Source organism: Platalea leucorodia, assembly GCF_965183815.1.
Source record: "Platalea leucorodia genome assembly, chromosome: 4".
In the NCBI taxonomy this organism is placed as follows: domain Eukaryota; kingdom Metazoa; phylum Chordata; class Aves; order Pelecaniformes; family Threskiornithidae; genus Platalea; species Platalea leucorodia.
Genome location: NC_138826.1, coordinates 41,979,958 through 41,995,890, shown reverse-complemented (window position 1 = coordinate 41,995,890; position 15,933 = coordinate 41,979,958). Strand labels below are relative to the sequence as shown.

Here is a 15,933-nt window from a genome sequence, read left to right as displayed (position 1 = left end):
CCTCCTTCCTCTTGACTTGTTAGGAGTAGAGCCTGTCTATTGCTGCATGGATACTGGTGGGATCTGCTCCAGTTGGTCCCTTTTAGTTCCAGTCCTGATGCCAGGCCCTGGCATCATCATTATACTTTTAGACTGTGCATGAAAACTGCTTCTCTGCTTACAGCTTTCCTTACATGTCTCCTGAAATGACAGCAGTCATCTGCAGGACCTAATATACCTCTATGAAGGCATATATATACCCAATACACCTGTATGAAGGACCTTGTATACCTCTATGAAAGAAAAAAATATGTCAAGGGATAGGAGGCATCTACTGGGATAATGCATATAAAGGCATTTGTGACATTCAGTTACTGAAATGCCTTGTGACATTCAGTTACTGTTAAGTAGCTTAATTTTCTTCGGCCTTGCTCTGCAGAAGCTGTGCTGGTTTTCCCTGTCTCCTTTTGCTGTCACTCAGGTTTATTCTGATTGTTTTTTCTGTGTTCTGGGCCATTTTGTTCTGGTGATTTTCATTGCATGGCGTCATTGTGCTGAATCTCTTGGAGCTAAGGCCTTTTACAACATGTTTATTGATATTCCAGTGTACTGACAGTTCCCCGTCTCTGTAGGGGAACACACAATTCCTGCATCTTTTCCCCTTAAACATTATAGATCAGGAATCTGGAAGAAAGTGTACAAAAGATTTGAAGACATTTTCAGATGAAAAACATGTCAGGACAGTGACCAATATCAGTTGATTAAATGGAGCCATTTAACTTGCTTTGCTCGCTTGGGCAAGTGCTTTATATAGAGTTTTTGGATAAAACCACCCATGGGTCCTGCCTTGTGCCATGTTCTATGCCGTGTGCCCCGTGTCTGCTAGAGCCAATAGGCCAAAGTGCTCAAAGAAATCAGTACTCTTGTAGCTGTGAGTTCAAACATGAGCTGTTGCCTGGCCAGTAGCAGGCTGTCAAATACCTGGGGAGCTGTAACGTGAAAACGTTACACGCTTAGGCAGCATCACATAAAAATTGAGCAGATCTTATGTGGCTTGATCCCTTAGTTTAGGCACCTGAAGCAGGAATTAGGAACGTTGTAAGCACTGAAATCTTTTTCTAGAGTTGTCCTTTCATTTGTGTACAACTGTGTTTTTCTTGCGTTCAGTACAGGATAGTAAAATCCAACTGCCAGTTCCTCAGCTGCGCAAGGTATGGGCAGAAGCAGTTCACTACGTGATTGGGCTAAAAGAAGATTATAGCAGGCTTTTCCAGGGCCAGAGAGCTGCCATGTAAGTTGTTACTCCTCATTCAGAAGATTCATTATTATGCAAATACAGAGATTGTTTGCATGGAAATGTACATCTCAGGGAGTTTTGGTTATCCGAAGTTTTACAGCCGTCTGCTGTTCTATACTTTTACATTATAAAACTTATTTGTGCTGGGAGCTTATTCCACTCCAGGAATTTTACTGTATAGTGCCTGACATTGATAATAACTGAAAAAACTTGAACCTTGAATATAGTCACAGACCCACAGAATGGCTGAGGTTGGCAGGGACCTCTGGAGGTCATCCAGTCCAACCCCCCTGCTCAGGCAGAGCCACCTAGAGCTGGTTGCACAGGACCACGTCCAGATGGCTTTTAAATACCTCTACGGATGAAGACTCCACAACCTCTCTGAGCAACCTGTGCCAGTGCTCAGTCACCCTCACAGTAGAAAAAGGGTTTCCTGATGTTCAGAGGGGATCTCCTGTGTTTCAATTTTTTTGCCCATTGCCTCTGGTCGTGTCACTGGGCACCACTGAAAACAGCCTGGCTCTGTTCTCCCTCCCCTCAGGTATTTGTACCTTTTGATCCCCACTCAGCCTTCTCTGCTCCAGGCTGAACAGTCCCAGCTCTCTCAGCCTTTCCTCATAGGAGAGATGACCCAGTCCCTTAATAATCTTCATGGCTCTTCATTGGCCTCTCTCCAGTATGTCCATGTCTCTGGTGTACTGGGGAGCCCAGAACTGGACCCAGGTGTGGCCCTATCAATGCTCAATAGAGGGGAAGGATCACCTCCCTCGACCTGCTGGCAGCATTCCTCCTAATGCAGCTCAGGACAGTCGTTTCACAAGTGGCAGAATGAGTAGAACTGTCTGTTATTTTTGCAGAGGTTTGTCCTGTGATTGAATCACAGAATGGGCAGTGTCATACATCTCAAGTGATAAAAAAGGTGCCAGCATTCACCGGGGGCAACATGCACTACAGGACCCTGTAAATGCTAAAAAATACTCTACGCTGCAAAGAATGTTTAACTGAGCTTGACAAAAAAATCTGGGAATTGAGGAAGGACTTTCTCTTTTGCTTGCTGAGGACCTGCAACTTCTGAGGACGTGAGATGGAGTCTGTGACCCCACTGAGGCTCCCTGTTCCAAGGATCTTACAACATTTTTTCCTAGCTATGCATTTCCTTCAGTTAACGTGACTGCACTGGCCACGTAAGTCCAGATACGCTTTTCAACTAACACGTGCTGTTCTTGTTTCATTTGTTAGGCTCAGTCTTCTTCGGTATAACGCCAACCTAATCAAAATGAAAAACAATATGGTGTCAGCATCTCAGCAACTGAAAGCAAAGCTGGAATTCTTTCATCAAAGCATTCGCCTCGACCTGGAGAGATACAGTGACCAGATGGCTTATGGCATATGTATGTATTGCATAATACTTGCCTGGATGTCTTGTCTGATCCTATAAAGGATCAGACTGACTATGAAGGGCTGTGGGTAAGAACTAGCTTAAAAGAAAATGAATGCAGGAGCTGCCATTGTGTTCCTCAGCATCTTTATGGTTATGTTTCAGCTGGGGCAGGTGCAGGAGAAGAGTTTGGCAGAAGCAAAGGCAGGAGGATAAAAAATAAAATGTTTTTGGAGACCTTCAGTGACAGTGAAACAGGTGGTCATCTGTTCCCCACTGAGAACACCAAGCTAAGAAAATTGTAGTATTAATAGTACTGGTGATGTAAATGTTTGCTATTTATTCGTTCAGAGTCTGATTCATTTGGAGTTGTCACTGAGCATAAAGTAGAGGGCAGAGTTGCTGCACTTGATGTACAGTGGAAGGGCCACTAACCATCCATGACAGAACAAGCAGGCATGATGACTGTAGAAACACTGTTTTGAACAGCACTAAGGGAGTGATGTTTCTGTGCTTGATATCAGGAGGTAGCATGAGTCAGGATGAGAGATGAGGTGAAAAAGCACCAGCTACAGTTTTAATGTCACAGAAACATCTGGAACTTACAAATACTATTCAGGGGAGAATAGTAAGATTTATGCATAGTTTGGATATATGGCTAAAAACCAAAACTTGAGTCAAAAATTATGACTGGGCTGAAGGATGATGATGGAAAATTGAAAGACTTGGTGAACTGGTTTTGGACAGTCTGTGTTTAATCAAAAGTGGCAGTTGTTGAGCTTAATGGTGGAGTTTAAAGACTCAAACTCATTTTAGGCCGGTGATTGCAAACAGTGAAATCCAAAGGGTTTGTATGTGAGTTAAGGTTGCAACTTTGCTGTCTCTCTGTGATCTCTGGGTCATGATTCCTGCTTGGAGATTCAGTGTCATGCTCTTTTGTGTTCAAATTCAACTGATGTACGGGTCGTGCTTTATTTTTGTGTCTATATCTTTTTATAAATTAACAACTCTCTTCTCTTAAGCTTCAGAAAAGATGCTCAAAGCCTGGAAGGAGATGGAAGAGAAGGCCTCTCAGTGTGCACAGGTAGGGGATATTAAAGAAGCTTCATTAACTCTCTGACAGAAATCATGATGGGAACTTAGTGTCCTGTGTGCCACTGTCCTGTCCCTTCAGTGTGTTTCGTATCCTGTCTGCTGTGGGAATGAGGATATCATTGCAGGTGCATTAAAGAAACAGTCCCCAGTCACCAGGTTGTTTGAATCTAGTGATTTCAACAAAACCAGCACAAATCTCACTAGACTCAGTTGTCTATATAGGAAAGTAGACTATAGAGACACGTTATTTATTGCCCAAAAGAAATGGTGTTGCTATATGTAAGAGTCTTCCTGGTTGGATTTACTGCACACAAAAATTTTCATTGCTAAAGCTGAAAATAATACTAATCACTTACCATGCAGTGATTTCAAAATTGCAGTACTTCATTTAAGAGTACAGACATAAATTTCTGGTATTCTACAAGTAAATACGCAAATTAGTTTTTAGTAAGAGTCATCCTTAAGAAATTTAGAGCAGAGCTAGAGCCAGTTCTTACTCTGAGTAGTCCTAATAGTTAACAGATGTTTTCACTTGTGGTTTATGGACAGTTGGGCTGACATAATGGCTTTCTGTTTCTCAGAGAGGTAGTTCTGCGAGAAAGGCTATCTGAAATTTAACTGCTGCTTAGAATTCTGATCTCTGTCTTCTGGGAAAGAACATTTTAATTTTACCTCCACTGAAAACAATGAGGAGAGAGAAGCCTTTTTGACAGAGAATAATTCTGCCTACAGTTTTGTACAGACCTATAGGGAAGGAATAAGCTTTTAGCTGTGAAAACTAGGGACAGAGTTAGGATGATCATAGTTCATTGTCAAAAGCTGTTTCTTCTTCTACCAGGTGTACTGAATAAAGCTTGGGAGGGGGGAGACATTCAGAGGGGAGCATTCAGAAGGAATGCAAGGAAAAATCAGCACATTTGTAATGTATTTCTCAGAGTGGAGGTCTTTAAAATACCTCAAAAAGTACTCTCTTTTTTTGTGCTCTGTGCTAGTAGCTAGCTGCAGGAGTGCCAAAAACATTGCATGTTCTGCTGACCAGGACTGTCACGTGGTTTATTGGGCTGATGTCTTGCATTTCTTCTCTCCCCTGCAGGGAGTTCTTGTATTGGCTCTCATAGTAACACAGAGCACAGTGATTAATACATAAAAATCCCAGACACCATTAGAAACACAAACAATAAATTACATTGCCTGTTTTTTTTCCCCCTGTGAAGGAATAGACTGGGTAGTTCAGGTTCTGGGATCTATTACCTGTCTTCATCTAAGTCAAAAGATTCTTGGAGCCTTGATTCTGCTTGCTCATATGATGGAGATCAGGGGAATTGGGATTTCACCTGAATTCACCTCTATTTAGCTCTTTAAATTGGGATCTGGTTGTTCCCTGTTAGGAAGCAACGAAGATAAAAGGGAGGCTGCTTCTAGTAGAATAACTCAAAGCTGTCAGTGGCCATTTCCAGAAAACTGGGAACCTCAACAAATATTTACTTTGCAGACCATCAGAATTATGTTCTGTCTTCAAGCTGTGCAGTCCATATGTATAGCCATACCCTGTCAATTTATCAGGAATGGAAAATGTTTTACTCTGTAATACACGGTGGTATCTCAGTCTATCTAGCAGGCAGCTTAACTTCTGTGAGTTCAAGAGACACAGTTATGCTGTGTGGTGAGTCATGGTGGTCCAGATAAAGACAGGGTTTACTTCACATTTGTCTCACAATCTGATTCTCCTTTGATTATGTGGCTTCTCGCTGCTTCTTCTTGGTTTATTCTTTACCTGTAAGACCTACAGACATCCCTTTCGGGTCAAGGGGTCACATCCCATTTATATAGCCTCATACCAAGTACTTCTGCAGCTTCAGCAAGGGGTATGTTCTGGAAAATATTTGCTTTTCAGGTCCTACAGCCCCAGGTCAGAAAGGAAAAGCTGAAATATCTCAAAGTACTTTCTCAGGAAGGCAGACCAGTGCCCACAGTCCATGGTGCTAAGACCCATTATGGTGACCAGTGCATGTCTGGCACCACATAGCTACTCCTCATGCTCAGAAATTTTGTTGTTGGCTGCCTCATCTAACTTACTGTGGGAGTTTGGCACAAGATCGGTAACTTTTATATTGCTTTGAGGAAAATGTGAAATACCGGAGAAATGTCAAACCAGAATGTATACGGGAGGGTGAAATGTGAGAGCACCCTCTGTCCATACTGTAAGAGTAGGAGAATAAATCTTCACTGCTGGAATGTATGTAGAGCCAGCAAGCATCTGTGTGTGCAGCGTGCATCTCAAAGAGGTAAGATTTATGAAAAAGCTGATTTTTCTCATCCAATGTGGTTGTCAGAGATTTGGATCTAGGTGATATCATTCACTGAGAAGATAATAACAGTAACCTCAATTATTGTAGCAGGAGTCATGTCAAAGAGCTTTTTTCTCCTAAACTCTGCATGGAGTCAGCCCATTATCTAAACAAGTATTCTGGAGATCTTTATCTACTCTATTGCTCTCCTCCTTCAGTTTGATTTGTACCTACATTTCCCCATTAGGCTGAAGATATTGGATATCTGGATGAGCAGATCATGGCTCTGCACACGGAGATTGTAGAGCTCCAGAAGAGTCCGTACGCAAGGCGCCAAGGAGAGGTCATGGAGAACTTGTAAGTCCTTTGCTTATTTTTATTGTACATAAATGGATTTTGTGTATTTTGGTGTCTGAGGGGGTTTTTTGCTCGGTTGGTGGTTCCATCAGCGCTTTTGAAATGCACTCCTTGCTTTTTGCAAACTGTTAGTACAGAGTAGTTTGCAATTGGTTTAAGATCATTTTGCTGGTAAAAGGGAAGATCCCACCTCTCGTGGCTGTACCTTCGTCCTTGAAGTTCTAACAATCACTTGGGAGCATTATAAGGCAGAATAGGACACTGCTCTCTCCGAAAGCTAACTGTGCAAGAAAGATTAACATTCAGTCACAGGAGTAAACTCATCTAACTTACCTAACTTAGCCTGCAGCCACACAATGACTAGACCTGCGGAAACATGGAAAACACAGCTGGGGACGACAAGACACTTCTCTGTCACTATGAAACTTCCATCTTGGAAGAGGATGGGCCTAAGATATATCTTGGTCTCAACTGAAAAATGCAGAGGATTTCTTTTTGCATTGGAAAAGAGTGAATTTTATAGTGTTGAGTGAGAAAATTAGGAGATTGTTGTAAAATCCTGTTAAATATCTTCAATGTGTTTTCAAAGCAAAGATAATTAACAAGTCATGGATACTTGAATGTTTGGAAACTTTAATTTTTTTTTTTTTTTTTTTAACGTATTAAAATATGAAAGAGCCAAGTGGTATTACTGATCTGAAGAAGACATAGGAAGCAATTATTGTAGTTTGGGCTGTTGCTGAGAGCACAAGTAGCAATTATAAAAGAGAGGGATCAAATAGCCACCAAGATTGAATAGCCACTAATCTGTTGTTAATAAGAGCCTTTCTGAATGACTGGGTATTCTGGGAGGAAACGTGCCTGTTTCTGGCGTGTTCTCCCTGCCTCTCTCTTTGCAGAACGAGATCAGCTAAGTTGCTTTTCATCCATGTGTAGCTGCAGGAGCAGCAGAACTGGTGCACGGGGGAGGAAGTGGTGGGAGAAACCACCTCTTGCAGCAGTAGCCCACGTTCAGAGCAGCTTAAACTAATCATGAACGTGCCCCCTAAAACATTGTTTTTAAGCACTTTCACCACTACAAACCCAAGGCTGTATCAGCTGTTTGCAAGGTGCTTAAAATGTGCCCAAAGCTGTGGATTATTCTGGTCTAAAGATATTCCTCTTAATGAGAAGTGGAGAACAGATTGAGTCTCCTGCTCTTTTGTTTTCAGGGCTGTAGCAAAGCGTACTGCAGAGCACTAGCTTAAAGTTTGAGATACACAGCCACAAGGCACACATGGATCCTGGGTGATGTCTCAAATTTCCCCTACGGTGCTGGATGCTAATGTTCTCTTTTTCCCAGTGCAGCAGGAGTAAAGAGCACCTCTCCTCCTATCCTTGGCTGATGCAGGAGTTTCAAGGTGGATAACTACCCAACATGCTAGAAATGCTGACTTACATAATAAGCAGCTTGTATGATCTCTTGAAACCATATTGGGGAGATCTGAGGGCAGCTAAGGAGAAGAGGAGGCCTGGTGAGGGCCCAAAAGCAGAGTTAGAACTGGCTAAACTGCTACTTGTTTCTGACAGACTTTTGATTTAGAACTGCAAAGATTTGTTTAAGGGTGGAAGCTTCAGTTTTTGGCTGCTTTTGAAATATTTGGAAGAAGTAACATTTATTTAATGGGAAGAAGAGAAACACTGTCCTCTTGTTTGTAATGCAGCTCTCTCTTTCCATTTGCAGAATATCACTGTAAAATTCAGGCAAAAAATGCAGAACAGGAACAAGAATTTCTCAGGTGGTTGTGCAGAAGTACCTGTAGTTACAAAAATTACATTTCATACCACATAACGTTTCATACCACAGAAAGAAAACAGAGCTGAGCCATGTGAAAATTTGAAACTAAAAATAACCTCCAATTGGTATGGTTATTTGAGAAGCAAATGCATAATCGGAGGAAAAGAGAGACAGCTTTTAGGGAAGAGTTGGTTTCCATCACAGAAGGACCATCCCTGTGTTCCAAATGTCGTACTTGTATACTAGCTGTAGAAGAAGGTGGCAGCTCGAGCGTATGAGGTTCAGCAAGGCATAACTTAATTGTAATGCTTTTTTTTTTCCTCCTTGAGTCACCTACTTGTTGATATATGTATGAATCATTTTCTTCTTTTTAAAGGGAACAGAGAGCCATAGACCTCTACAAGCAGTTAAAAACAAGACCTCCAGGTATGGAAGAAGATGGTTCAAAGACTGTTTCACGCTCATACCCCACAACGAATTTTTCTGAACTCAAACCCAGAAAATACTGTTTAGTAGGAGAAGGCAAATGATTGTATTAAAGTTAACCAGACTCAAGGGCATACCTTAAGCTGATTTCTTCTTTTTGCTGAGCCTGGAGCTCTCCCAAATTACTGTAGTCCTGTTCCTCAGCCCTGGGTTTGTCTTTTGGTTTTCAGTCTCGGAGCATCTGCCCTGGACATGTCTGCCTTCTGGCATTCTCTACCTTTTTTCATGCCCCCAGTACTACTGCTTTACTCCCCCCAGAATGGGGGAAGAACTGCTCTTCCTCTGTCATTGCTCCAGCCCAAGGGCAGTCTCTTCTCTCCCTCTTCTCTTCTCTCTTAATTATACTGGATAGAGTCCCATGTTTGGGGATTATTATGTTCTGAACATTGTAACTGAGCAGAAAGATTTAGTTAGTTGCATTTGGCAACTACCTGCAGTCCTTATTGAAGCCAGTATCTAGACAGCAAGAGTGGCTGGAGTTGTATACGTTACTGCAGAGAGAAAAGACATTAAGGAAAAGCTGTGCCTAATGAGAGGTTGTGACAGATTTTGAGATGTTTCATTGTGTTTCAGTTTGGCTGCACTCATTAAGTCAAATCTTTCCTTGACTCTGGGTATTTGTGTCCAGAGTGGCTCCTTGCTGAAGAGCATTTTACTAATGTGATGATTGATGGCCCTTCCAGATCATGCCTACAGTGACAGCACGGACATGGTGAAGATCATTGTGCAGACAGTACAGAGCCAAGACCGAGTTCTCAAGGAGCTCTTTGGCCATCTCAGGTACTTTATGCAGAAAACAAACAAACAAACAAACAAACAAAAAAAACAACAAAAAAAAACCCCACCACCACAAATGCAACTTGCAGCATTTGTAGCTTTGTAGCAGGAAAGGAGAGGGAAAACCATGGAGATCAGAGCCCAAAAGCTCCATCCACAGGTATACGTTTCTCAGCAATATTAATTCTGCTCCTTTGTGTCTGTGTTGAATTAGCACTTACGTTTTTAAAACATATAGCTAATGTGTATAGCTAATAGGGAAGGGGAGGAGAATGCAATGGCTTGTACTGTTAGCATCCAAGAGTTCACTTTAAAATGAGACAATTTCTGCCAATATTTAGGTTGGGACTAAAATCTTAAGGGGGAAAAAAGAAATCATGTAACAACTGAGAAGATACCACAGTGATTTGTTCATTAATTCTTCAAGTAGCTCAGAACAAATGTCATTACGCAGATCTCGGTAGTCAGCTAAGCATGATCTAGTTTTATTTTCATGTGTGGCTTGTGCTTAGTAGATCCCATAAAGTGAGTTGTTAGCTATGGTATGGTCAGCCCACAGAGACCAGCACAGATTAATAAAATACCATGGTTGAGTTGCTGTGCTGTCCATTGTCATCAGGATCAATTTTTGCACTTCAAATAAGAAGAGCTTATATTGTGGGTATTAATAGTAGTGTCATCTGTCTGCTTTTTTGAGTCTTAACTGGACTTGGGAAAGTCTTGCAGGTTTTGTACCTGCAGCTATCACAGTGCTGTGGTAAGAGAAAGGTGTTCTCACAGAATTTTTCTTGAATCCCAAGGTGAGACTATTGATTTTGCCAAAAAATACTGCCACACAAGCTGGAAAGTAACTTTGTGTTTGGTTTTTTTTTTTTTATAGCAAGCTCTTGGGCTGTAAGCAGAAGATCATTGACTTGCTTCCAAAGATTGAAGTGGCTCTAAATAACATCAAGGAAGCTGACAACTCAGTGATGCAGATGCAGGGCAAAAGACAAAGGGAGATATGGCATTTGCTGAAAATTGCTTGCGTAAGTAGGTTTTGGACTACTCGTTTGCTCTTCCTTCCAGTGCAGGAGCCAGGGGACATCAAATGAAACTCTGAAGAGACCAAAAAGGGTTAACTTCCACACAATGGTTGATCTTACTGTAGAGAAGGGAAGTTTGAGATGCTAAAAGTTGACAGAAGTTTAGAAAGGGGGTAGACAAATTCATAGAAAAGAAGCCCAATAGAGCAGTCCTTGGTCCCAGTAAGTCATCAAACTGCAAATCACTGGTGGCTGGAGTATGGTAGACATGCCATGCCATGCACCTTGTTCTTACGTTCCCTGAATGCTGGCTACTGTTGGAGGGCATACACTAGGATAGGTGAACTTCAGCCTGATGTATTAAACCTATCATGATTTTAGTGCTGCAAAAGTGAAATAGGTGCTTTCCTGGTTAGTTTAAGGTGTTTTAAGACTACACTGCTTTTTCTGCATCAATTGTAGTGACTATACAGCTGAAGCAATCTCCTGATTTCCACATGCCTACATTCAAGGCCAGCATAGGAAACGTGTATGTCTTTCCCCTGTCAGGAGAGTTGTTGCTATGCATGACTCACAGTTTAGGACATGGCATCGCCTCCTAGTTCTTCAGCGTAGAAGACATGCCATGTACAGCACAGGTGACTTACATGCAGGGAAATTTGGTACCAGCTATTTGCAGAACTGTGCAGGGTTGTATCAGCTGACTTACCAGCCGCAGGCATGGCCTAGATTGTGTGTATCTGTTACAAACAGTGCTTATGTTTAATCACAACAGTGCTTATGTTTAATCACAAGTACAAAATAATTAAGCCTGACTAAATTCTGCCTTTGTCCCATCACAGCAGATGAATTTCTTTTTTTCTAGACTCAGAGCTCTTCTCGATCACTGGTAAGCTCCAGCCTGGAAGGGACAGCCTCAACTCCGGCAGCCATGTGGCTCCCGCAGAGCTGCTCAGGGAATGTACCTCACCCTCTGTCATCTATGGCAACTCCCGAAGATGGGTAAGAGCTGTTGGGAAAGGAGGCCACCGCAGAGTCAGCGTAGCCATTTTGTATGCATACGCTCTGAAATCCCGTCCTCTGCCACTGTAGTCTTCAGTGCTGAGGGACATGTCTTCACCACATCCCATGTGGTGGTTTTTGGATATGGTGGGCAGGGAGAGTTTTGGCATACTAGACTGTCTCTGAAGGCAATATTGTTCAATTCCTGACTGGAGTTTTAGTAACTTACCTCTGGCCATACCACAGCAAAATGCAGCAATGAGATTTTGAGCGAAAATGCAGTTTCTTTTCATGCCCAAGTTCTGATGCAAGTCCCAGATAAATCAGGCCATATTTAGTGCTTCTTACAGCTTCAGTGGTTCTAAAAAGTCTTAATTCAAATGGAGGTCTGAAGTCTGGGTCAGTACTAAGCAATCCACCTGGTTCAATATCTCGGTGGTTTTTTATCCTCCCAAAAAATGTTTCAGTAGCTTGTATGTTACTAATGCTCTAAAAAATCAGGAATTAGGTTGCACTCTTTATTCAGAAACCTCTGCTCTCTGGTCCTGAGCAGGTTCCACATACCAATCTCAGCTAAAGCTTGTGATCTCCATCAGCTAGAACTGTGATATTAATTTCTCACATCTCATGTTATTCTGTCTTGGGGTTGGATTTGGTTATTAAGGCAGTCCTAGCTGAATAAGAGAGTTGTCTGGAGCTGAGGGGTTTTTCTCTTCACTTCATTAGCAATTTTACTTCCAGTCAGCATAACAGAAGGGAAAACGCCCCTCAAAGACTGCTCAGCCCTTGATCTGCAGCAGTGCTGGTTTTGTGGGCGCTGGGGCAGGGGTTGTGAACATCGGCATCAAACCATTTGGCGATCTCTTTTTGGGTGGTCAGGGAAATACCTAGGTTCTGAAAATACACATCTGCTAACCAGTCTTTCACTGGAAGTCAGTTGATTTTTCTGAAATCCTGAGCAACTTTTTCTGCTTCCTCTTTTCTGTCTGCTACTGCAGGGCGGGCAATTTTCGCCTCTGAATAATGGGGGGTGATCCCCTTTTAATAGGTGCTTTCCTGAGCAAGATGCCTTTGGATCGCCTTAGAGCTCCTCTTCGAACCGTGACTTCACTGTACGAGGCACCGTACAAAGAGTCAAGAGATGTAGACTTTATGGGGAGCAGGCAGTGATTTCAGGCCCCTCATACTCAGCTCACTTCCTAGGTTCTGTTAAGGCTGAGTTTCAGTGTGGTTTGTGCAGTTCCTCTGTAGGAAAGGAGAGCAAATCCACAATTCCAGAGTGGGGATCTGCAGGTTGCCACCTCAAGGAATGATTTTGTGCCCCACAAGGTAGCTCCTACAATTGCAGAGAACTCCTATAAATCAGTTTTTGGGGTTGTTTTTTGTTTTTTTGTTTTTTTCCTCAGTGCAGAGACTTTTGATGTTGGTATTACTTTGTATTTTAAATCTGTCATTTTATGCCTTCCCTGCAGGGAAAATTTTGTCCATGTGATAGAAGAGAATCTGAATTACCTCGAACTCTTTAGCAGTATTTTGCAGGAGGCGAGACAGGAGCAGGACAACAGCATGACGGTAAGTCTGTTGATGTATCCCTGAGGACCTGATTTTTAAGAGCCACAGCAGGGTCCTCTGGGGGTGTGGAGAACACCTTAAATAGGGTCATTTGTGATTATGTGAATTTCTGTGGCTGGCATGTGATGTCTGTCATCCCTCCTGGGCTCCACTAGCATGCCAGTCCTTATGGAAGATAGCACTTGGTGCTAGTGTCAGCTGAGTGGTCTGTGTGGCGGAGTGGCCTGTTCTGTGGGACCCTCTGGCTGGTAGAACTTGCTGTGAATGCCGGTTGCATTCTCAACTGGAGAGTCCTCATTTGTGTCCCTGCACTGGAGTGGGCAGGGTTCTCCATTTCCAGAGCCCTTTCCTAATCATTAACTGAAGCTCTCCTTATGGCAGAAGTGGGGCTTTAGAGAGTCCTAAGAAGGTTCTTTGCACAAATCGGTATTTGAAATAGCAAGAAATGACAAAAGTGAATAATGATCACCCAGACGTTCTGACGCAGTGTAAAACTCTGTTCCTGAACTACTAATTGAGGCCAGTACATTACTGCTCAAAAGAGCCTGGTTAGCAGAAGAATGAAGAGCACCACCGGTCTTTTAGAAGAGGCTCTCAGCTGATTTTAGAGGCTGTATCATAGAAGCACCTGTATAAATATAATGAGAAAAGGACAATTAGGCATGTAGATTGACCTGTTTATAATGGAGAAGAGTCACGCTTCTGTTAGCGTGAGGTTGTCTCACAAATTTATTGGAGTCCTGTAAAGAAGTCAAAGATCCACTGATATGCTGTAACCTGAATTTTCAAAAGCTTCTTAAAGTTCTCCTTATGGATAACTTCCGTCCTCATGAGATAAAAAAGTTGAAGCTGTTTACCAGTTGTAACTGCTGAAATAACAAGGAAGAGAGGGTTGGGGAAATGGAGGTGGTTGATGAAATGGAGCTCTTAGAACATTAAAATGTTTATGAATTATAATGTTTATGAATAATAGTAAACAGTGAACTGAGAGTTTACTGGAGTTACTCAGTTATTTGGGATGGTGAAATGAAAACTTACTAGTGGGAGTTGCAGATGACACTGTAATAGCAAGGGATTGAGCAATATGAATGGGGAAATGAAATTAGCTACTGATTAGTAGTAATTATGTTAGTGGGGAAAACATCCTTAATTATGCATATCGTGGTCTTCATCCATTGGTTGATGCATGCTTTGTTTGTCTTTGTTCAGTTCCGACAGGGTTGGTATCAAGTTGTGTAATACAGTCTTCTCTCCTGTCTTGTCTCCTTGCTATGGCTGGAGATGAGTGAGAAGCCATATGACTGGCTTCTTACCTGTTAATCATCCATGTCTCGGTCATCTCCCCTGTCTCATTCCAAGCTGCAGCATCTGTCTCTGGCATGTTTTAGCCCAGAAAGATTATTCATTGTTGTGGAATCACACCCTGCAGATCAGCACCTGTTTTGTTATGTTTGGTTTCTTTACCCTTTTCCTTGCATCAGGGAACAGAAGTTAGGCAACAGGAAAGCAGCAGAAAATGGGATTTGTCCTCTTCAATTCACTTGGGAAAAAACGGAGGAAAAAAGAATGAATAATTATAAGAACCTTTTCTCTCTTCTTGCATACATTTGACTTGAAGTCTTTCTTTCTTTTTCATTTGTGTGCTTGCACTACCAATGTATCCCATGGTGCGCTAGGAATGCAGGTGGTGGGTTTTGTGCAGATGCAAAATGTAATTTCCAAGGCGAGTACAGTCTGTGACGTGCCTGAGTACTGCAATAAGTGTGGGGGATTTTCTATCGGCGGCAAACTGAGTCGTGAAATTGTGAGATTACTTTTCAGTTGTTAGATCAACATGATCCTTTGAGAAGAGAGAGATACTGAATACTGAGCGTCCTTTGGTCACCACCTTGGAAATGCACGTTCAGTAGCAGTTTCCTGTACTTCAGTAGTTTCCTTGCTTCTTCTTTCAGAGTTTTGATTGGAGCTGGCTGAAATAGCCAAAGGAGCTGACGTGCTGCTATCTGCAAAGTGCCTGCGTGCTGAGAGGTGGCTTGGCAGCCTTCGATGTGACGAGCTGGAGGGGACTGGTCGATCAATCACCTTGTCATTTTTAAACCTTAGTGGAGCTGATTACAAAGGTGGTGGTCGGTCGCAGATATACCATTGGCAGTAACAAACAGTGTGTTCTGTAACACTAGGCTGTTGCCTAGTTGGGCTTTCAACTAAACAAGTAACCTGCTTGTTGGAGATGCGGCCTGCCTTCACCTGCCCTGTGGGGGCCGCCGGCCATACGTGTCCCGGGGGAGCCGGTGCTGAGGGCCACGGCCCCGCAGAACCTTTCCTGGAAAGAAAGGGAGGAGAACCAAAGGTTGCGGCTGCCTCAGGCCTGGGGCCCTGCTGCTCCTCCGCCGCGGCCCTCTCGCCGCTTGTCACGACTGCTCACGTGTGTAATATGAATGTATAGATTATATATATTTTAAATAGAATTAACTGCAATAAATGCTGTGGAAAGGCTCGCAGTGCTCCCTGGCTGCGGGCCCTCTCCCTCGGGCCGTTGCCGGGCAACAGGGCGGCGGCGGCCCCGCGCGTCGTGACGCCATCGGTAGGCGCCGGGCGGCGCGCTCCCTCCCCCCGCCTGCCCCGCGCAGTCGCGGGGGGCCGTGGCGGCGCGCGTGCGCGGCGGGGCGGGAGCGGGGCTTCGGCCGCACGTGGGCAGGAGGCGGCGGCAGGTACGGAGCGGGGGGTGGGCCGGGCCCGGGCCGGCGGCGGCGGCGGGGCCCTCGGCCCCCGGCCCCGGCCCGGGTGTGCGCGGCTCCTGGGGCAGGGCGGGGGCTCCCCGCCGGGAGCCGTCCCCGCCCACGAAGCGGCCTGAGGTGCGGGGGCCGCCGGCGGGCCCGCCCGGGCCGGGGAGCAGCCTG

The 15,933-nt window shown here is 43.7% G+C and overlaps 1 protein-coding gene across 2 annotated transcripts in view; it reads left to right on the top strand.

Annotated features, from left to right (window-relative positions):
- The window catches only part of CHUK (component of inhibitor of nuclear factor kappa B kinase complex), a 32,861-nt gene that overhangs the window by 16,445 nt on the left and 483 nt on the right, over positions 1 to 15,933 (top strand). The window contains exons 12-21 of one of the 2 annotated variants that reach the window (XM_082308985.1): positions 1,147 to 1,270; positions 2,516 to 2,667; positions 3,677 to 3,738; positions 6,285 to 6,394; positions 8,548 to 8,597; positions 9,341 to 9,437; positions 10,315 to 10,462; positions 11,325 to 11,461; positions 12,934 to 13,033; positions 14,986 to 15,121. In XM_082308985.1, the coding sequence (XP_082165111.1) occupies positions 1,147 to 1,270; positions 2,516 to 2,667; positions 3,677 to 3,738; positions 6,285 to 6,394; positions 8,548 to 8,597; positions 9,341 to 9,437; positions 10,315 to 10,462; positions 11,325 to 11,461; positions 12,934 to 13,033; positions 14,986 to 15,012 (1,007 nt within the window). In that variant the 3' untranslated portion in view covers positions 15,013 to 15,121. Of the gene's footprint in view, positions 1 to 1,146; positions 1,271 to 2,515; positions 2,668 to 3,676; positions 3,739 to 6,284; positions 6,395 to 8,547; positions 8,598 to 9,340; positions 9,438 to 10,314; positions 10,463 to 11,324; positions 11,462 to 12,933; positions 13,034 to 14,985; positions 15,122 to 15,933 lie in introns of those variants that run through there. The other variant, XM_082308986.1, reaches the window with a different exon arrangement.